At 43.1% G+C, this 22,119-nt stretch overlaps 1 protein-coding gene across 1 annotated transcript in view; it reads right to left on the bottom strand.

Annotated features, from left to right (window-relative positions):
* Positions 1 to 22,119, bottom strand: part of PRG4 (proteoglycan 4) — a 486,064-nt gene that overhangs the window by 317,384 nt on the left and 146,561 nt on the right. The window contains exons 11-12 of the mRNA XM_086956081.1: positions 9,579 to 9,695; positions 9,241 to 9,354 (exon numbers count right to left, since the gene is read on the bottom strand). Coding sequence (XP_086812207.1) covers positions 9,241 to 9,354; positions 9,579 to 9,695 — 231 coding nt within the window. The remainder of the gene's footprint in view (positions 1 to 9,240; positions 9,355 to 9,578; positions 9,696 to 22,119) is intronic.

The raw sequence follows: 22,119 nt of genomic DNA, 5'->3' as shown, positions 1-22,119 counted from the left end.
ATAAAGCGTTCTGACACCTAACTAGTACTATAAAGCTATATTAAAAAAAGTGAATAAATAAATACATAAACTGTGGCAGAGGCATGCTAATTCTAATTCAACATTTGGACTGTTATCCTATTTTTAGACATTTCAAAAGTTATCTTGAGTCTCATATTGTGGTTTAAATGTAAACACTGTTGTACTTCAAAATTGATCTGTATTTAAAATGCACATATAATCCTATTCTTCACATCTTTACTGTTTCATATTTGTTGTATTAATTTCACTTTTAACAGACTGACAAGGGTAGGATGGTGCTTTTTCCATCTTCAATTGTGGTGAGTTTACCTCCTCCATTAACTTGTTGGTGGAGTCGCTGCTCCATCTAAAGTCCTCTGTCGATGATCTAGGAGCTGGCAGAGGCATTGCCATCCAAGAATGGTGCAAAGACACTGTATTGTATTGTAATTGCATTTATATGGCACTTACTACACCTGACAAGGCATTGACGTACATTTTTGGCAAGTAAAACGCTACTCAGGAACTCATAAAGGATAAGTGGTGAATTACTATAGTGATATATGACATTAATTTGAGCGGTAGGTATGTTAGTCTATTATTTGGTTTGAGAAGGATAGTGGAGGGATAGAAGAGGGAAAAGGTTTGCATTTATATAGCACTTGCTACCCCATATCAGGTGTTTAAGCCTTTTTCGCCGTGTAGCACGCTCCTCCGGAACCAAAAAAGGATTAGGGGTGAATTAGTCTAGGGATATATGAAACTAATTTGAGTGGTGAACATGTTAGTCTGTTATTTGGATTGAAAAGGATAGTGAAGGGATGGAAGAGGGAACGGGTTGCATTTATCTAGTGCTTGATACCCCTGATGCGGTGTTAAAGTGCATTTTGGCGGGTAGCAAGCTATTCCGGAACCCAAACAGGATTAGTGGGAAATTAGTAGAGGGAAATATAAAAATAATTTATTTGAGAGCTGGACATGTTAGTCTGTTATTTTGATTGAAAATGAATAGTGAAGGGATAGAAGAGAGAAGGGTCTAGAAAATGTTTTTTTTCATTCTTTTTTTGGAGTTCATAGCAGTAGGAAAGGTTTGGGATGAGTAAAGGCGAGGACGAAGAGTTAGAGGGAACGGTTTTGAAAGGCTTGTTTGGTAGATCTGAATAGTTAAATTGGTATGATGCAAGGAGGGTTAGAGGAGGGAAGAGTTTAGAGAGGGTTATTTTGGGGATCATAGTAGTGGTATGGGGTTTGGGTTGAATGAAAGAGTGGAGGTAGAGGATGTATTGAGAGCAGTATAGGGTAGTGAATTGGAGAGAGTGGTACAATGAGGTTTGAGAGTCAGCATGGAAGATATATTGCGATATAGGGGAGTGCATTGGAAATGCTGAATTAGAAGCAAAGTAATAAATATAAAGATACATATTTAAATGGAATGTATATATATGCATAAGGAAGGGAATATATGTAAATTAAAATTACTATACAAGTTAATACAAAGCAATACACATATGTAGGTGTGCATCTATAGTCCAAATAAATGCTTATATACGAAGGATATTCTGTATATTTAAGTTTGAATATGAAGGTTATCTGGGGAAAAGCCAATTCTTGAGTAGTCTTCTGAAGATAAGGTGGATCTTATGTTAGGGGGTAAAGAGTTCCATAGTTTGGCTGCTTGAACAGAGAAGGGTGTTCCACCCATGTTTTTTTCTTCTACGGTGGGATTTGGAGGCAAGGTGCCACTCTAGAGCAGAGGTTCCTTTGTCAGAATGTATTTTGTGATTTTATTCCTGATAAAGAGCAGTCCTGTTCCATGTATTGCTTTGTGGGTGATAAATAGCAGCTTAAATGTGGATCTTCTGGCAGCACGTAACCAATGTAGGGCTTTCAAGGCAGGTGAGAGGTGAGCTTGTGTCTTTATATGTGAAAGTAGTCTGATATCAGAGTTCTGAATACGTTGTAGTCTTTTCATAGTTGTTAAAGGTGATCCGTGGTAGAGACTATTGGCGTAGTCGAGTTTGGACAGAACAAGAGAGATGATAACTTGGACCTTGTGTGGAAATCCAAGGTGGGGAAAGATGCACTGCAGAGATTTTATAGTAACAAAGCTTGATCTTGCTAGATTGTCCACTTGGACATTCATTGATAACTTGGAGTCCATGGTAATACTGCGGTTTCTAACTTCCTTCGAAACTTTAGGCGGTGTTCCCAGATCATCAGGCCATGCAGCATGTGGGCCATAATTTTTCCAGTCGCCACACGTAAGTATTTTCCGTTTTAGAAGCATTCAATTTGAGATGGCTCCATGTAATCCATTGATCCGCAGCTCTGAGACTACTGGAAATTAGTGATTTTCCAATGTCTTTGGGGCATTCCAGGTGAAAAAATATTTGTGTGTCACCTGCATAGTTATTGCACATGAGGTGGAATTGATTGATCAGTGCCGTTAATGACTTCATGTAGATGTTGAAAAGCATGGTTGAGATGATAGAGCTTTGAGGGACCCCTGTTTTTGTGAAGTATGGTTTGGCAGAGAAAGGGGGTTATGGATTACATTAGTTCTGTTGTGAAGGTAGTATATGATCCAGTCTAGAGCAGTCCCCTCTATGCTGGCTTCGTAGAGTCTTTGTATCAGAGTGCCATGTCCAACCATGTCAAAGGCAGCTAAGAGGTCCAAGAGAAGTAGGGTAGCAACCCTGTTGTGGTCAACTGTGTTCCTAGGGCTATACCAGATGACAACAAGGGCAGATTCTGTGCCTCTTCCTTGATGGAATCCTGTTTGGAAGTCTGAAAGTATGACATTATCTTCAATTAATTGCAACATTTGGGTAAAGGCTGCTCTTTCTATCAGTTTGCCAAGAAAATATCCATTTGCAATTGGTCTGTAGTTGTTGGGCTCAGCGGGTCAAGGTTTGTTCTTTCAGTAATGGGCGTATGTATGACTTTTTTAGTTCTTCTGGAAATGTTCCCATAGTTAAGGAATTGTTGATGATTATTTTACTGGTGTGGCAGCAGAAGTTGTTTGAAGACTTCTATTGAAGGTTGATGGTAGACACAGGTCAGAATGACTGCCGGCAGGCGTGCTTGCTTTGACCAGGTCCATAAATTCATTGTGTGAAATTTGTTGGAAGTAATGGAGAGGCTGGGTTATAGTATTCTTGGATTTTTGTTTTGGAAAAAGGTCTGTGCTGGTGCTTTTTCTTAGTTTTAATTATGAGTCCAATGTGTCTGCCATGGCCGTGTAATGATTTGCCAGTTTGTCTGTGAAATCTTGAGTAATGGGATGAGCTCCTTTTAGGCAATTTGGTTTATGAAATTCAGTGAGAATTGTATAGAATTCTTTATTTGCACATTTAGCATTTTTAATTCTATTTGAATAGTAAATTTTCTTAGCTTTTTTGACAGCTGACTTGTATAATCTGTTTAGTTTCTCTAGGTGAAGTTTGTCTTGATTGGGGTTGTTTTGAGTCAGGCATGTTGCAGCTTTCTAATTTGTTGTTTTATCTCTTTTTTCTCTGTATTTCGCCAAGGTGCTTGTTTTCTTTTGCTCTTTTGTGTAGTTTTTAGTGGTATTAGGATGTCAAAAGCTTCATGTAGCCACTCATAAGGTTTTTAAGCAGAATGTATTGTGTCTAGATCTGTACTGGAAGTTAGCTATGTTTCTAAGTGTTCCAAATTGAGTTTGTTCCACGGTTGATAGGTGGATGAACGTAAGGTGGTTTTAGGTGCGTTGCTTTGTGTTGTTTTATCTTGGAAAGTAAGCAAATGGTGGTCTGACCATGAGCGGAGTTATTGTTTGAAAAGTAACTTGTTCTGTATTTGCAAAAATGACATATGGGATGTGTCTAGCAATGTGTGTGGGTTTGTGGACATTGTAATGTACGTTTAGTGTGTCTAGGCCAGTGATGTTTGTTTTTGGATGGGGCATATTGGGTTTGTCAAACAAAATGTTGAAGAATGCATAGATTGGAGTGTAGGTTTGAAACTGTGACTAGAAGTGTGTGTTGGGAATATTGCATTGCTAGGTGGAGGTTTGTAAATGAACAAGAAGTTATAGGAGGAAGATGGTGTAGATTTGCATCTGATAAAAAGGGCCTCGCAACCTTGCATGGACAAGTCATCAGCTTTAGTGATATGTAATGTGTACCTGAACACAACAGCTGGCAACCTCCTCCTTTGCCTATATGATTTTATGTGATAGTTTGATGGCCTAGAGGAACGGCTTCATGCAAGACTGGAGCCCTATCATCTCCCAACCATTATTCAGTTTTGAAGAGTATGTCAGATTTTGTGTCAGTGAGAGACTCGTAGATGTGATGTTTGTTTTTCTAGAGCGATAAAGCATTTATTAGTAGACAGCTTAGAGAATGTGCTTTGGTGATAGTGGGACTTTGTTTTGTAGAAGAGTATCGAAATAATAAGTAATCTATTAATCAACATGTTTCGTCTTACTAACAATTGCATTACACAACATTTCTAGTATCTAGGGGAAGCTTGCCTATGTGCTTTTAATAACAGTAATCTGAATGCATTAAAATGGCCGCCCGAAACATGGGACACTTTCTGCGCATGCGTCTGCCACACTCACGTGGTGTGACGTATCTTTGCTTGGGGGGGAATTTCTTTGCAGCTGCGCACTAGAATTAAGATGGCTGCTTCATGTTTAACATACTAAAGCACCTGTTGCTGCTCTAACTAAACGTTGTTCGTTCTGCTTAACTATTAATGCTATAGTTAAAATAAAGTACTGAGAATAGAGTAGAGATAAGTGGTATACAGTGCATTCATTTATTTCCTTGTTCTAAATTGTTTCTCTTTGACTTTGCTGCTAGCTAGTATTTGGGCCTGACGTGTTGTTTCTGAACTCCATCTTGAAAGAGCTGCGTCTACACAGAGGAACTCAAAATCTCTGAAGCATTGCCATTGAATCGCAACAAAGTCCTGATTTACCCACGATGTTCATGAGAACTTTACCTTATGACCTCTCAAAAGGAAGCAAAAATGAACTGATCGAATACATTGTATTCATTATTGAAACATCTATTGCTGGGTGGAATAAAAGTGCATGGGAAAATAAAAGTTATGGGCGGCAACATTGATCTAAATTATTGAATGAAAATGATCTCAGAGTGGTATGGTGTGATGACCTCTCCTCGTCTTTTCACCAATCAAATCAAGGGAATACACAAATTTGCAACACTGGGGGGTGGTACATTGCCCTGGAAAATGGTATAACTAAGGTAGGCTTAGCTAGTTAGTTTGTCCGACTTGTCAGAGTTGCTGACCTGTCACTGACCCAACGCATGCTATAGGAGATCGAAAGCAGAGGTGCTGGCGGAGCACTCTGTTAGAAGAATCGGGAATTTCTGAGGGAGAAAAATCGATAACCCAATCGGGGTCCGACTGTTAGTGGAGAGGGGTGTGATGCTGGCATTGCACTTAGCTGAGGGTACCTGTCCTGACCTGCATCTGTCCTGTCCTGATCTGCATTGGTCTGCACCTGTCTTGTCTTGATCTGCACCTGTTCTGTCCTGTTGTGACCTGAACTATCGGGAATCCTGTTTCTTTGTCCCAGCCCGTGGCCAGGGTTGGTCTTCACACCATTCTAGGTAAATATAAATCTGTGTGGGTATGTCATTGTATTGTTTCCCTTTCTCACCTTTCCCTCGTATCAATACCTAAAAGATATCTCGTAATATTTCTACAAATTATTGCATTAGTTATTATCTTGCTAATTGAAAAGGCTTTAATTAAGCTTGTATGGACTCTGACATTTAAGACTTTGCATAGATAAAAGAGTTTAAACTTTTCCCGAGTCTGTGGTTATTTATGATGTAATGTTATATTCTACCTATTATTCTAACACCCTTTGATCCCTTAGGACTTTAATACAGGTGACAAGGATTGGTAAGTCAATATGTATAGGTACAAGTTCTAAAGTAAAATAAAATCCTGTTCTCATTTAGGAGGGGTACTAGCTTGCGGAACAGTCTGGTCCATACCAGGCCTAGTTTGAAGACTCAGGAGTCGGTTAACACACTATGGGATCTCCCTTTGGTCCACGGACATTACCCTTGCGGGTCCTGCAATGCATGTCCCCAAACTCAGAAAACAGAGACTGTGGATATTGGCACTAGGAAACCCTGGATCCTAAAGACACATACAAACTGTAACTCGGACAAAGTTATTTATATGATTATCTGCCCATGCTCTTTGAGGTATATTGGCATGACGACACGAAAGATCAAGCTAAGAATTAGCAAGCACAAAAGCACGATTAAGTGTAATAAACAGTCTACACGTCTGAAAACCTTTTTCTCAGCCTTAAACACAAGGCGGAAGACATGAAGTGGATAGTGCTCCAGCGACCATTTATTCCACCACATGTCAGCTACATCACTAGGTTTCTTTTTGTTCAAGAACAAAAATTGATTTACAGGCTCAAGTGTGACAGCCAGGGACTCAATGATGAGATTCCATGGGTGACTTTATGAACCTGTTTTCTCCCATTGGTCTCTCACTTTGCATAGAGGATTTGCACGTATTGTCATCACAAGCTTATACCCATTCACCTTATGGTGGGGGTAGGGCCTCACACCTTATTTTGCTATCAATATTCTATGTGCTGTGTATATATTAACATCAAGTCCTCTGCCAAATTGTGATAGCCTTCACCACAAGATTTATGAGTATGATTTTTAACGGTCTATTCAATATTTCAACCTCTTGAACATATACTCGTTCTCACTATGAAACACAAGGAAGTCACGTGGATGAGGCCACGATATTGCCTCTCTCCTTGCGCCTTATGCGTTTTTGATTGTGTGCATTGTGTTTTCAATAAAGTTTTATGAGCATATATGAACACTAGGTTTTTTGTAAACATTTCTACTGTGTATTCCGTCACCGAGAAGGTGCTGAGTAACCTTTTTGTTTCATCTTACCAAACCCGTTAACATCATTTTTAGGATAAGACCAGTAACACCATTGATAGTTAAGGACCCTGCATAGCATTCACACTTTTCATGAGGCGTCCCAATACTAACATGGCTACTCGATGGGTTTATAATAATTTAAACCCATTAAGACAACAATCGCCATTATCTCTTGCAATATTTGCAAATAGCGATTGCGCCTGGGAGCTTTGTAACACCACGATCGGTCGGTAGGCATATTATGTCCGACTGTGTTCTATAGACTACAATTCTCAGCAAGTTTGTAGTTCTGCCGGTCCCTGCGCACATGTGCTGAGAGAACCAGGAAGTAGTGTTGTTCTTCCTGTTTCTCCCCAGGACGCGTCCTACGTTTGTTAAAGATTACCGGTCCGGCCCCTCGACAGGATGAACATGTAACGGTGACAGCCCTATTACTGCTAACTAGTAAGTGTATTTACCGAGACCACACCTACCCGTCTGGTCACCTCCCCTTCGGCTCGGCAATAGCCTGGGGTACCGACGGACAGGTGAGGCATCAGGGGCTGTTTGGTTGATTATCTCACTAAGTTTGTTTGTTTTCTAGACCTGGTGGTTTTGTTCTTTTGTGTTGGTGGTATGCCAGAGCTTGGTGTTTGTTGCTAGTTTCCAACATCCTTCTTGGAATTATATGTTCTGCATTGTCTACATTAACAATAAGAAGTAAGGGTAGTCACAAACTATCGCTTTATGAGCCTGATAAGAGGGATCCTCTGGAGAAACCACCTTCCCCCTCTTTTTATCATTATTCAGTTGTGTGGGGTCTTGGTGGAAGGCCTAGGTCATTATGGTTACTTTAGCAACACGGTTTTATATCTGTGTGTAAGATGGGAGACTGGCACCCAGAGATATTGACTCTTGTGTGATCTTTGTGTTTACCCACAATACAGAGCGGGGCCTCATCCACTGAGCAGTTGCCAGGTGAGGTGAGGAGTACTCCCCTACAAAGCTGGGTGAGTACATAAAAGTTTTTTGAAAAATTGTTGTAGTGTATTTAGTTAATTTTGCCACTAATTGGGCAGCATACTGTCTATCCTTGACAGTATTAACGATGAGACAAGGATTGGTAGGATTGCTGTGTGTTGTGGATCAGTATTAATCACTTTAAAATTTACATTGTAGGAATGAACCTGTACCTCCTGTGAAAATCAATATTCATCTTCGAATCACAGGCACTGGTAGGGTGTATCGTACCAATTATTCAGTTGTTTATCTTTTATTTTTGCACAGTTTTTATAACATTTGCAGTAGCGTAGTAATTAATCGGACCTGACGAAAGCCTGGTTATTGCCACCTTCATGGCTGAAACATTTAGACCTGCCTTCCTATTACTATTGATAGTTATTCTTTCAAACTATCAGCACTTGGTTTTAGTCTTGACACTAAGATAGCGCCTATTAAACTTCTTTGCACATTTCTTCACCCTTTTTTTGCACTGCAAATCATTAGCACCACTGATTGAAATATAGCTGTGGCCGGATCGATCACTGGTTATGAATTAAGTGCAGCTTTCCTCCTAGATAGGTGTCGGCTGCACCATTTATACAATGTACAACAATTCCCAGATGACGATGCTCTGCCACTGTGGTGGGCTGATGGGATTCATTTAGACTCAGTGAGGGAGTGTTTGCATTGATCCAGGTGTCACGATTTCCTTACAATTCTTTTGTCTCATTGCTTGTAGACCGGTGGTTCCCTTTTTGTTGCTTAAGTTGTTGATTGGGGATAGGATACTGACTGGTCTTTAAATATTGTTTCCCTAGGACCTTCTTCTGTTAAAGCTTTGTATTTGTACAGCACAAAGTTTGCCTTCTTACCACCTCCTGGTCCGTAGTTCACTGCAATCTTGGGCACAGGGAAGCTGCAGCTCACAAAATGGAAGTGAATATTTTGGGGTTCGTCCAACAAACCCACGGGTATTCGTGCGCTCTATAAGTATTTATAACATTGCAAAACATAATACAACTCTTTAAGATTATTGCTATTTGGCTTAACCTCTTGAAAACGTTCTAGATCAGAGGGTTACAATGATATTCCATGATCATGGGGTCGATTTCAGGTTTTAAGGATATCTACATAAGATAAAATTGCATATAGGCATTTACAGAGTAAATCAATTAGCGGTTACCTTGAGAATGTGGCTCGGGTTGGATCATACTGCATTAATAATGTTCCCCCTGTTTTAGGTATCTACAGTTGTATAGTCCTGCAACAGTCAACATTCAACTCTATGAATTTGTTTTCAATTCTTTTATATTAACATTCATACCTTTAGGTTCTTCCTCTGTGTTCGTCACATTGTGGGGTTTCTTTGGTGATTTAGTCAATTGCTTCTTGGGTTTTTTAGCACCTTTGGTAGGAGATGAGGGATCCTCTGGATCTTCTGTATTTAAGACACATGCAGAGTATAAGCTTCCACCATGCGTACAACATTGCTACATCACTAGTGGATCAAACCTATTTATGTCACACAATGCCTATGTCAGAAGCACATCCACTGGAAGAGTGAACCGCATGTGCTTTCAAACAAGCATGGTCTTTACCAATTCTAACCACTCTCAGTGCCAAATCCAAAATGTGCCAAAAAGGCTTTGATGCCACAGATACCTGATGGTTGTTTTCCTGTATTCGACACACGCCCAGGTTTCTTCTTTGGTGATGCAGTCAATTGTTTATTGGGAGTTTTCCCTCCTTTGGTAGTAGACGATGGGTCATTTGGATCTTCTGCATTGAAGATACATATATAGTATAAGTTCCAACTTCACACACAATACTAATTATATTTTCCAAAACCAGATCTTTTAGTACACAAACAAATGTGATGCATTACATGGTTTGCTTGCTCTGAGCTGAGGTATGGTTCTAAGCTTTGTTAGGGCGTGTGGCTTGATTGATAAACCAGAAATAACTCACAAAAACATAAACTTTGCACATTCTATGCTCTCTCAGAATCTGCCCAACATCTGCCAGCCAAGTTTCACACTGGAGAGACAAAATTAGCATAAATGTGTGTGGGACAAAATAGGAGTGAATTTTGCACCACTCTTATCGAATCTAGGCATGCATTTACTCTGCATTTTGTGCAAGCACTTTTGCACCGCATTGTGGCGCAGTTGGCAGCACCAATCAACTTTTGCATCTGGTGACTACATTTTGCTGAAATTTGACAGAAGTACAGTGCACACATTGCTTTGCATCACGGAGCACTGAACTCCCCATTATCAATGAAAAGGGGGTCTTATGCAGTGGGATCATCTCAAACAACCATAGGTTTTCATACAACAAAAGCCTGGCAATATCATAGCCTGGCATTGCATGAAATCCTAATGCCAAATGAAACCAGGTGCAAACAGGGTGCTGTTTCTCTGCACAACATGCGTAATTTACTACATTACACATTTTATGCAACTTACCCATGAGAGGTTGTCCTTGCTTAGAATTTATACTGGATGATAAACCTCAAGTACAAGTCTCAAGCAAGGTAGTGCTGGCTTGCATTTTTGCATTGTAGTGCAACACTTAGCGTAAACAGCTTTTTTTCATTGATAAAACATAAACGGTGTGCTAGTTAGTGACGCACGATGTCCTCCTCCTTCCAGCGTCTTCTGTATGCCCCGGAAGCAGGAAACTGCACAACCCAATCCTGAAGCTGCTTTCACAGAATGAAAGCAGTGCTATGATTGGATAGAGCAGTCTCTCTCAGCACCCGTAAGAGCACTGGAGGCCTGAGCTTTCTCTAACCCAGCTGGGTTAGAGAACTTTAAAATGCGTATGTCTGGCTGGCTGACCTGAGATGGCCCGCCAAAGAGACATGCACAATTTTAAAGCTTATAGCTCTCTGCTACTGCCACTCTGTAGTGCTGGACCTGCCCTGATAGTTAGGGGTCCATTAGGATGGTGGGCAGATTGCCCCCGCCAGGCTGCCAGTAGCCCGGGCAATCCGCACGCCATCCTTTCCTGTATCCCCCCCGCCATATTAGTATAGCGGGGGGCCACAGTGGAAGAAAACATCGCACGCCACTTTTCCGCCCCGGTCGCGAGCCATATTACGATGGCAAGAGTACAATGCCTTTCCGTGGCGGCAATGCCGCCACGGAAAAGCAGGCGGTCTTCACTCTGGGGGCCCACTGCGGGCCCCCAGAGTGAAGGTGAGTGGGGGGGGTGCACACGGGGGGTACCTGTGGTACCCCCCTTCATTTTCATTTCCAAAGCGGCAGGCACCACGCGGTGCCTGCCACTTTGCAAATGAAAATGTTGTGATGTATTGTCAGCATTGTGGCGGGCGGTGCAGAGAGCACCGCCCGCCACAATGCTGGATACAGGATGTGCCCGCCACTGTGGTGGGCACATCCTAATATCACCCCCGTGACTCCCGTCCTTAAGGCGGGCGGTCCCGTTTTCCGATAGGGTGGCGGGCGGGCAAAGCCCGCCATCCTAATGAGAAGGGCCTCATTAGGATGGCGGGCGGGCTTTACCCACCCGCCACCCTATCGGAAAACAGGACCGCCCGCCTTAAGGGCGGGGGTCCCGGGGGTGCCATTAGGATGTGCCCGCTACAGTGGCGGGCACATCCTGTATTCTCAGCATTGTGGCGGGCGGTGCTCTCTGCACCGCCCGCCACAATGCTGACAATACATCACAGTACAAAAGGGGGTGGTGATGGACGGAGCATCTGAATCAATCAAACACTCACACCCAGTCAAAAGATCTGGGTTTAATCCATCACCGTTCTTTAGCCCACTCTGCCACCCCAGTTCAGACATGGCTAAATGCAAATCAGTCTCACCTTGTGCCTCATGGGAACAGTCCAGCCCGAACTGCCAAGCCATGTCATCCCTGGACCGGAAACAAGCTTCCGAGGACCGTTTTCTGGCATTCCAGCCATCTTCAGCCAGCTTGCTTGAATCCAGTGGCAAAGTGAGCAAGGGACTCATGTCTGAGCATACCCTGCCACACTTATGGCGGCCAAAAGCGGTACAAAAGGGGGTGGTGATGGACGGAGCATCTGAATCAATCAAACACTCACACCCAGTCAAAAGATCTGGGTTTAATCCATCACCGTTCTTTAGCCCACTCTGCCACCCCAGTTCAGACATGGCTATATGCAAATCAGTCTGACCCTGTGCCTCATGGGAACAGTCCAGCCCGAACTGCCAAACCATGTCATCCCTGGACCGGAAACAAGCTTCCGAGGACCGGTTTCTGGCATTCCAGCCGGCTTGCTTGAATCCAGTGGCAAAGTGAGCAAGGGACTCACGTCTGAGCATACCCTGCCACACTTATGGCGGCCAAAAGCGGTACAAAAGGGGGTGGTGATGGACGGAGCATCTGAATCAATCAAACACTCACACCCAGTCAAAAGATCTAGGTTTAATCCATCACCGTTCTTTAGCCCACTCTGCCACCCCATTTCAGACATGGCTATATGCAAATCAGTCTGACCCTGTGCCTCATGGGAACAGTCCAGCCCGAACTGCCAAGCCATGTCATCCCTGGACCGGAAACAAGCTCCGAAGAAGGCTGGTAGCCAGAAACCGGTCCTTGGATGCTTAATTCCGGTCTAGGAAAGACATGGCTTGGTAGTTCGGGTTGGACTGTTCCCATGAGGCACAGGGTCAAGGTTGATTTGCATATAGCCATTGTCTGACCTAGGGTGGTGTGGAGTGCAAAAAAACGATGGATTTAGGCCCAGATCTTTGTACTGGGGTGAATGTAAGACATTGTTCTGCATTCTGTCCATCAACTGTGTTTTTTGCAATTTTCACCCCGAGTGGGCTGGGTATGCTCAGACGAGAGTCCCAGGATCTCCACATCACTGGAGTCAAGCTATCCAGCCTGAAGAAGGCTGATAGCCAGCAACCGGTCCTTGGATGCTTGATTCCGGTCTAGGAAAGACATTGCTTGGTAGTTCGGGCTGGACTGTTCCCATGAGGCACCCGGTCAAGGCTGATTTGCATATAGCCATAGTCTGACCTAGGGTGGTGTGGAGTGCAAAAAAAACGATGGATTTAGGCCCAGATCTTTGTACTGGGGTGAATGTAAGACATTGTTCTGCATTCTGTCCATCAACTGTGTTTTTTGTAATTTTCACCCCGAGTGGGCCGGGTCTGCTCAGACGTGAGTCCCAGGCTCTCTACTTCACTGGAGTCAAGCTATCCAGGTTGAAGAAGGCTGATAGCCGGAAACCGGTCCTTGGATGCTTGATTCCGGTCTAGGAAAGACATGGCTTAGTAGTTCGGGCTGGACTGTTCTCATGAGGCACAGGGTCAAGGCTGATTTGCATATAGCCATTGTCTGTCCTAGGGTGGGGTGGAGTGCAAAAAAACGATGGATTCAGGCCCAGATCTTTGTACTGGGGTGAATGTAAGACATTGTTCTGCATTCTGTCCATCAACTGTGTTTTTTGCAATTTTCACCCCGAGTGGGCTGGGTATGCTCAGACGTGAGTCCCAGGCTCTCCACATCACTGGAGTCAAGCTATCCAGGCTGAAGAAGGCTGATAGCCAAAAACCGGTCCTTGGATGCTTGATTCCGGTCTAGGAAAGATATGGCTTGGTAGTTCGGGCTGGACTGTTCCCATGAGGCACAGGGTCAAGGCTGATTTGCATATAGCCATTGTCTGACCTAGGGTGGTGTGGAGTGCAAAAAAACGATGGATTTAGGCCCAGATCTTTGTACTGGGGTGAATGTAAGACATTGTTCTGCATTCTGTCCATGAACTGTGTTTTTTGCGACAATACATCACAGCATGTATTGCACTCTTGCCATCGTAATATGGCTGGCGATGTCTAATAGACACCGCCACCATATTAAACATTTTCCGCCCTGTCCGCAAGGCGACCGGGGCGGAAAAGTGGCCGGCGGTGTTTTCTTCCACCGTGGTACCCCCCCATACTAATATGGCGGGGGGGAATACAGGAAAGGATGGCGTGCGGATTGCCCCCGCCAGGCTGGCGGTGCCTACCGCCAGTCTGGCGGGGTAAATCCTCCCGCCATCCTAATGGACCCCTTAGTTCAGGACGGGTTGATGAACAATAAAACGGTAATAAAAAAACGTTATTACCGTTTTATGTTTCAGCTCTGGGGCTTGTGGGGCGACGTTCCTCCGCTCAAGTGGAGGAGCCGACCCTGGCGTAAGTCTTAGTGAATATGGTGCAGTGTCATTTTTTATCATCCACACAGCGCTTCTTATTTACAGGCAGCGCTACATAAAGTTTAGTAGACATGAACCATAGAGTGGTGCTAGGAGTTTTATCAGATTTGGGGCCACATGTACGTAGCTTTTTCTCGGTCGGGCCATTTGAGACCAATAACAAGCCTTTTTCTATTTACCAAACCCTATTTTGTGATTCGGGGCCACATGTACATAGGTTTCTTCCGATCGCAAATGGCCCGATTTGCAGAATCAGGCTGCTTGCGACCAGAAAAATGCATTTTCCTATGTACCAAACCCATTTTGCGATTCATTAACCGATTACCAAATTTCAAAATGGATTAGCGAATTGATATTAGGAAGGGACGTGTTAAGGGCGTCCCTTCCTAATTGCAACTCACAAGCGTTTGCAAGATTGAATTGCAACTGGGATGCAGTCGCAAAACATTCGCATTTTACCGCCAACTTCAAGTTGGTGGTAACCTATTCGCAATTGGGAAGGAGTCCCCAGGAGACCCCTTCCCTTCTGTGAATACATGTGAAAACGTTTTTACGGGCAGGCAGTAGTCCCATGGACCACTGCTTACTCCTAAAAAATGAAACTGAAACGCTTCATTTTTGTTTTTGAAACACAGCCCATTATCCTTTAAGGAAAACAGACTGCATTAAAAAAAAGTTGCTTTATTAAAAAGCAAACAGGACATGGTGGTCTGATATTGATATTGATATTAGCGACAATATATATAAATAGACGAATCATCACATAGTTTAGGATAATCGATCTATTAAAAACAGTAATGATGAGATGTATTGTAAGAATCAAGAGGGACCGTTTGCTGCTTTAGGCCTCTTTCTCCAAAATAGCTTTGTTTATACAGTGATGTAAAAAGTTGTACCATACAGCTATACTAGCAACCATCAATAAAGTGTCATTGTGCCACACTAAACCCCGCCGCCTTTACAAATACTTCATCCCTTCAACAATTACCATTTAGTGGATATTATAATCATTCTAAAGGCAAAAAGTACAAAATTGCGCTGCTCAGGCCATCTAGATCCTTCATGACCCTTTTGTGAGCAAAAAGCACCCTTACTCCTTAGGGTGTAGCTTTAAACCAATGACAAATGGCTAAATAACACACTTTACATATGTCATGCATAGTACAAGAATTGAGAATCCCCAGTATCTCCAGCTAGCCCTCTTGGAGCCACTAGTGGCGCTGTTGCTGAGTTGGGGGCTCAACTCTTCTAGAGTATCCATAAACTGCCATGAGGCACTGAATCTTTTTAAACTCCCCACCCGTTTTGTATACGCCTCCTCAAGTTTTTTCATTCTAAGCATTTTATTACACAACTCCTGTTATAATGGAACCCCAGATAATTTCCAGTTCTGTAAAATCAATGGGCGAGCAGTTAAAGAGACTAAATAACAACCTGTCCGCACTCTGCAATACCAGAGCCCAGACTCTTACTAACAAACCCAAAAGGTGCCACACCTGTCTACGGCCTCCGGGATTGTATTAGTCTGGAGGCCAAAACTAAGATTAGCAAAGACCTTTTCCCAAAACTATTCCAGCCTCTGGCAAGTAAAAATAATATGTAGCCAACCTCCCATCCCCTATTGCTTACAGTGCAATAAACGATCTTCAACCGACGGATACATTCTGTGGAGGGTTGCAGGAGTGTAATAAGCTATCCAGAGAGATAGGAAGGACATCCTCTTAAAATGTGCTGCCCATAGAGCCTTATGACCTCATTTCGAAATAGACTGCCAATCCTCCTCTGAAAAAGTGCATTGTGTGGACAGGCTGATTTTTCCTAAAAAACATTCCACCTGATGCCTGCCCCCCTGATCATGTAGTAATCTATACAAAAATTTCAATTCCTTCGAGTTTCGACCATAAAAGTAATTGAACAAAAGTGATTTTTCAAAAGAAGGGTAATCTACTGGAACCCCAGAAAGAACAACTTGCAGCAATCGCCACACCAAGCCTGCATTCTTGCCACGTAATACATTTACCCCTCAACAAGAAGTGGCCCAATTCTTTAAAGCCATTTGGATTCCAAAATCTTATCTGACTTTGTGGTATTATCAAGCCGTTGTATTTACACTCCTGTTATGTAAGATACTCAAAGCCTTTTATCTTGTTTTCTTTGGGAGTTTGGCTGCTTTAATAAAAACCGGCACTTGTGATTCAGCTTCCTGGATAATTTTGTCTATAAAGAAATAGATTGACCGTCCTCTTACCATCTATTGATCTTCTTAGTGCATCTAAAAAAGCTGCTTCCTAATATGTCTGTACATGGGGTAATGCCAACCCCTTTGACTAGTATCTAATTGGAGTAAAGAGAGTATAACCCTTGAAGCATTCTTATTCCACATAAAGTGGCTAAACATACTTTCAATTCCATAAAATTGTTCTTATTAACTTTTATAAGGGCATTTGAAAAAATAAATACCAGCAGAGGTAGAATAGACCTTTTAATAAGAGCTACTCTACACACTAATGTAAGGAGAAGGAGGGCCCATATCTCCAGCAATCCCTTGATCTTCTTGAGCATTACTGCATAGTTCAATTGAAAGAGCTGGGAGTGGTAATTTGTTCAGGAGATTCCCAGATATTGAATCAGCTTTTGCAAGCTGGCCTGATGCTGCCAACAAGGAGTGTAATCACTAGCTAAGGAATTAAAAAGAAGCAATTCAGCTGTATTCTAATGGATTTAATACCCCCAATCCTTTAATACCACTCACACATAATAACATCTGCATACCTTTTTAATGTAGGCATCCCCATTACTGGGGCCTCATTACCCTCATTCTCCCAAAGCCTAGATGCCAGGAGCTTATTGAAAAAAAAAGAATTAGGGACAGAGGACATCCCTGATGTGTTCCCCTATTGGAATTTACTACCCCTGCAAAATTAGAACTCACAATAACCTTCAATGTCCCTTGATACAGATCCTGCAGCATTGAAACGAATACGGCAGGAAAGCCAAACCTCGCCACACCATAAAAAGAGCATCCCACTAAACCAGGCTGAATACTTTCTCTGCATCGACCTTTATTATAGCTGCATGATTCTGGTTAACAGTAAAGTAGGTCAGCACATGTCTTAGGAAGCCTGTGTTTTCCAACATCACCCAACCCACCTCAAACCCTGTCAGATCATTATGTATTAAAGCCTGGTCTGCTGGGGTAATACCAATGGCCTATATTTTCATTACAAGTTTATAATCCATGATCAATAAGCGAATTTGTCTGTAGGAATTGACATCCCTTGGGTTCTTATCCTTCTGTAAGAAGCTAACAAGCATGAGCTCCTTAAAGGATGAGGGAACTTCCCCACCCCCTTTCACAAAATTGGGTATGAGTTCTCTTGCGAATACTTACAGAAACTCAAACAGAAATCCATCATTGCTGCATGCCTTCCTTCTCGGCATTGTGCCAAGAGCTTCCTGAACTTTTACCTCAGATATATTAGAAGCCATACTTTCACCCTGGGAAATTGCGAGCTGCGGAAGCCCCATGGACTGGAAATATTCAGACATACTGGCCTGCAAAATTGTATATTTACTTTCATACAGGACCTTATAGTGCTGCAGGAAAACTTGGGACACTCCAGCCTTATTGAGGACCAGTTCCCTTGTATCTGTCTTCTGTATTTGACTAACAAACACAGCATCTCGCTTAACTCACGTTGACCATGCAAGAAATTTCCTAGTCATCCGGTTTTCCTCAAAATTGGGTATAAATTCTCTTGCGAATACTTTAAAAAACTCAAACAGAAATCCATCATTGCTGCATGCCTTCCTTCTCGGCATTGTTGCAAGGGCTTCCTGAACTTCTACCACAGATATATTAGAAGCCATACTTTCACCCTGGGATATTGTGAGCTGCGGAAGCCCGATGGACTGAAAATATTCAGATATATTGGCCTGTAAGATCGTATATTTACTTTCATACAGGACCTTATAGTGCTGCAGGAAAACTTGGGTCACTCCAGCCTTATCAAGGACCAGTTCCCTTGTATCTGTCTTCTGTATCTGACTAAAAGACACAGCATCATGCTTAACTCGCGTTGACCATGAAAGAAATTTCCCAGTCATCTGGCTTTCCTCAAATACCCACAGCTGAAAGACTCTCGAGCTATTGATTTCTTCTATGATGAAGAATTCCCTCAAGTCAAGCTTTACTTTACTCAGATGGCCCTCTATGTGGGATTGTCATCCTGAGACATATTTGTCACCTGAGGAGCAGCATCTACTGCTGATTAAAGCTCAGCTATCCACTCTGCCTGCACTTTTGCCTGCTGTGCCTTAGAAGCAATAATCTGACCCGAACAGTAGCCTTAAAGGAGTCACAAACCGAGAACAATAATGCCATACTCTTATTCAAACAAAAAAAATCTTGAATGAAAGTTCTCATATCTTTCAGCCATTCTTGGCTAGTAAGAAGGTTCCAATCCAGCTGCCACCTGGGCCTTTTCTCCTGGTTGTATTAAAATCGAGTGTGATGATGACCAGGGAATGATCAGAAAATGAGTTCGCCCAAATATCTGAGCTGACCCATTGAAGCGAGTGGGAAATGATAAAATAATCAAGGTGGGGGAACGGCGAAGCGGGCGACCAGGTTGGCCACACAGCATTGAAGCCTTGCCGAGCACAGCCCGTAATATTTGCAGTTGTGCAACCCTTCCTTCAAAATGGGCATGCCCTGCCTGCTAGACCCTGCCTGCCCCTGCTGAGGGCGGAGATTGCTGGGTTGGGGCTGGCTGTGGTTCCTTTATCACATTCTCTTCGGCGGGCCGCATGCCACTGCCTGAAACTGCCCTCTGAGGCCCCGCGGGGACAGGTCCCGTGGGCAGGCCTGAGGGAAGGGCAATGCTGTACTTGGTGTCCCTAATCCGGGGATTATAGCGAGGAAGCACCGGACGAGACCTTATCTGCTGTGGAGGCCCAGGTTGGGTCCTGACTGCGGCATAGTGGACCGAGCCACTGCGAGCTCACACCCGGGTTGTAGTATGGAGGATTCTGGCCCGTAGCCACTGTTTGGGCTGCTCAGGATTACCGTGCTGCCGGATATGGCAGCCAGCACCCATTGGCGCAGTGGCCTGTCGGAGTCGCTCTGGACCCTCAGGTAAGACTCTCATTGACACCTAGCCGGGAGGTGACTCCACATAGGGCCGGAGGCCGACTGAGTCTGCATTTGTGGTGTCAAAGAAATATGCTACAGTGGGCGATACCTCCTGGCTGCATAGGGATCTCTGGCCTCTTCTCTCGGCCCACATTTGCTTGGTCTGGCGGCTTTGCTGGCTAGCCCTAATGCTGTGACTACTGGCGCCTGCGAGCAGATTTCCTTTCCCAACGCGAAGTAGCCTTCCTGGGTACCAACCGTTATAATGCAGTCATTACAACGCGCTACGTTTACCACGCAGCTGTTACAGTGCAACAACCTTTACATCATATGCCATTACAAAGCATGCCATTACAACGCATGTCTCTACAACGCATGCCTTTACAACGCATACCATTACAACGCATCACATTACAACACATTATAAGGTAAGTAACAGGGATTTTTTTTGTTTTTGGGTGGGTATGGATTTTGGGGTACATGGGGATAGTATTTTTACCCCTATATTATCCAAAACGTACCCTACTATTGCACTCGCTGGAGTGGTAATAGTAATTTTTATCCCTACACTATCCAACACTTTTCCTACTGTTATACTCACCTGAGTGGGAATAGTAATTTTTACCCCTATACTATACAACACTTATCCCACTGTTGCCCCAAAATATTCTGCATTGTAATGGTATGCGTTGTAATGGTATGCGTTGTAATGCTAGTTTGTAAAAATGCATTTTAATGGCATGCATTGTAAAATCATTCGTTGTAATGGTAGTTGCAATGTAAAAACTGCATTGTAAAGGCCTGTGTTGTAATTGTTTGCGTAGAAACATCATATATTCAGCCTTACTGGGAAAATACTCAACGGCATGTCGGTATGGTGAGGGTGAACACTCCGGCAGAATGCTGGCTTGCTTGCTTCATCCCCATATCAGGCCACATATGTCAGTTGTCTGTGGCGACCAGATGGCATTGACGTTACTGATAATGCCTCCATTCTGGCAGATTTTACCGATTACTATAAGGCACTTTACACATCTTGCCCTGGTGCCTGCGAAGAGACTCTATCCAACTATCCATCTGAAATTGCGATGTTGTGCCTTGAGGCCGGCCAACGGCAATTCCTTGCCGCACCCATTACATGTGAGGAAGTCTCACAGGCGATAGAAGAACTGAATGGATCTACAGCCCCCAGGACCGATGTGTTCACTGGCGAATTTTAAAAAGCTTCTAAACCGCTACTGGCCCCACATTTATTAAATATGTATGCTGCATCTCTTGAATGTAGCTCTCTCCCTCCTACACTAAGAGAGGTGTCATTACAGTCTCACTTAAGCCGAACAAGCTTCCTTTTCACTGCTCCTTGCACCGTCCAGTAACCCTTATAAATGTCAACCCTAAAATACTGGATAAAGTTTTAGCTACCCGCCTTTTTCTATTGATGAATCGTATAATTTCCCTAATGCAATCTGGCTTTGTACTACACCGTTCCACCTCAATCAATCTTAGCACTTTATTTCCAGCGATCAACCAACTCTCTCCCACTATCCCCGCAGAAGATGCGCTATTAGATGCCGAAAAGGCATTCGATTCACTCCAATGGTCCTTCCTCCATGCCACACTGACAAAATTGGGCATGCCTAATGGCTTTCGTAAATTAATTTGTCTACTTTACCAAGATCCATTGGCCCAGCTACACCTTGATGGTACATTCACAGAACCCTTCTCTTTGACACGTGGTACCCAACAGGGTTGCCCACTCTCTCTTCTCTTATTTATAACTGCCATGGACCCTTTAGTTCGCCATCTGGAGGAAAAACATCTCCTAATGGGCCTTAGATTTCTACATGGGACATTATTAGCTTCTCTTTATGCTGACGGTATTATGTTGTTTGTCCTTGACCCTACAATCAATGTACCTCCACTTATGCACATGGTGCAGTGATTTGGAGTTTTCGCTGGTTTACATATGAACTGGAGCAAGTCCGAGTTATTCCCACCTACGGATGCCACTGTGCCTTGCGACTTTGATTTCTCTCTGACGTGATGCACGGATTCCCCCAAGTAATAGGGCATTTTATCTATCACAACTATGGGCCTGCAGTAGCGAAACTTGAAACGCAGGTGGCAAAATGGATTAAACTCAATCTGGACACTTCTGGCTGGGCATATAGCTATCATAAAATGGTTGTGTTGCCCTGCTTTCTTTATTTTTTTTAAACATTCCCATTGCGATCAGCAACAGTTCTTTCACCTCTCTGCAAGGGTTGCTCATTCGACTTGTATGGGCCGGCTCCCGGCCTCGCATTCGCTGGGAAGTCCTTACACTCCCCTATGATCATGGCAGATTTGGAATCCTTGACCTCCAACTTTATTTCTACGTAGCCCAAGTGAATTGAATTTGTTTATTGTTTCAATTAATTAAAATTGTTAACAAAAGAAAAAGGCTGGTTGGAGAACACTTTTTTGAACATAAATAAAACATGATCATTTCATTTAAAGAAACTTTTAGTAATATAAAAGACTTAATCATTTCTTTAAAACATTCTGGTGATTGCTAATTTAAGAAAAAAGGGGGACCGTAAGTTTAAAACTACAGTTTGTCTCTAGTCTTTGAATGAGTCGTTATCTAATAGTTCTTTCACCTTGTGGGCAAATTTCGCTAATCTTGCTAGCTCCATTGGGATCTCCAGCTTAAAGAGGCGTTTCAAGGCATCTAAACAGGTGCGTATCCCATATTTTAAAAACATTTCAGAAACAATGTTCACAAGGAACTAATTTAATTCAATTGATAAACTTTTATGCAAGGGGTTACATGTCTTGTGTGATTTAAGAAGAAGAAATCATATAATAAACGATCAAAC

Source organism: Lissotriton vulgaris, chromosome 1_1, assembly GCF_964263255.1.
Source record: "Lissotriton vulgaris chromosome 1_1, aLisVul1.2, whole genome shotgun sequence".
Classification (NCBI taxonomy): Eukaryota; Metazoa; Chordata; class Amphibia; order Caudata; family Salamandridae; genus Lissotriton; species Lissotriton vulgaris.
This window is presented reverse-complemented; position numbering and strand designations above follow the sequence as displayed.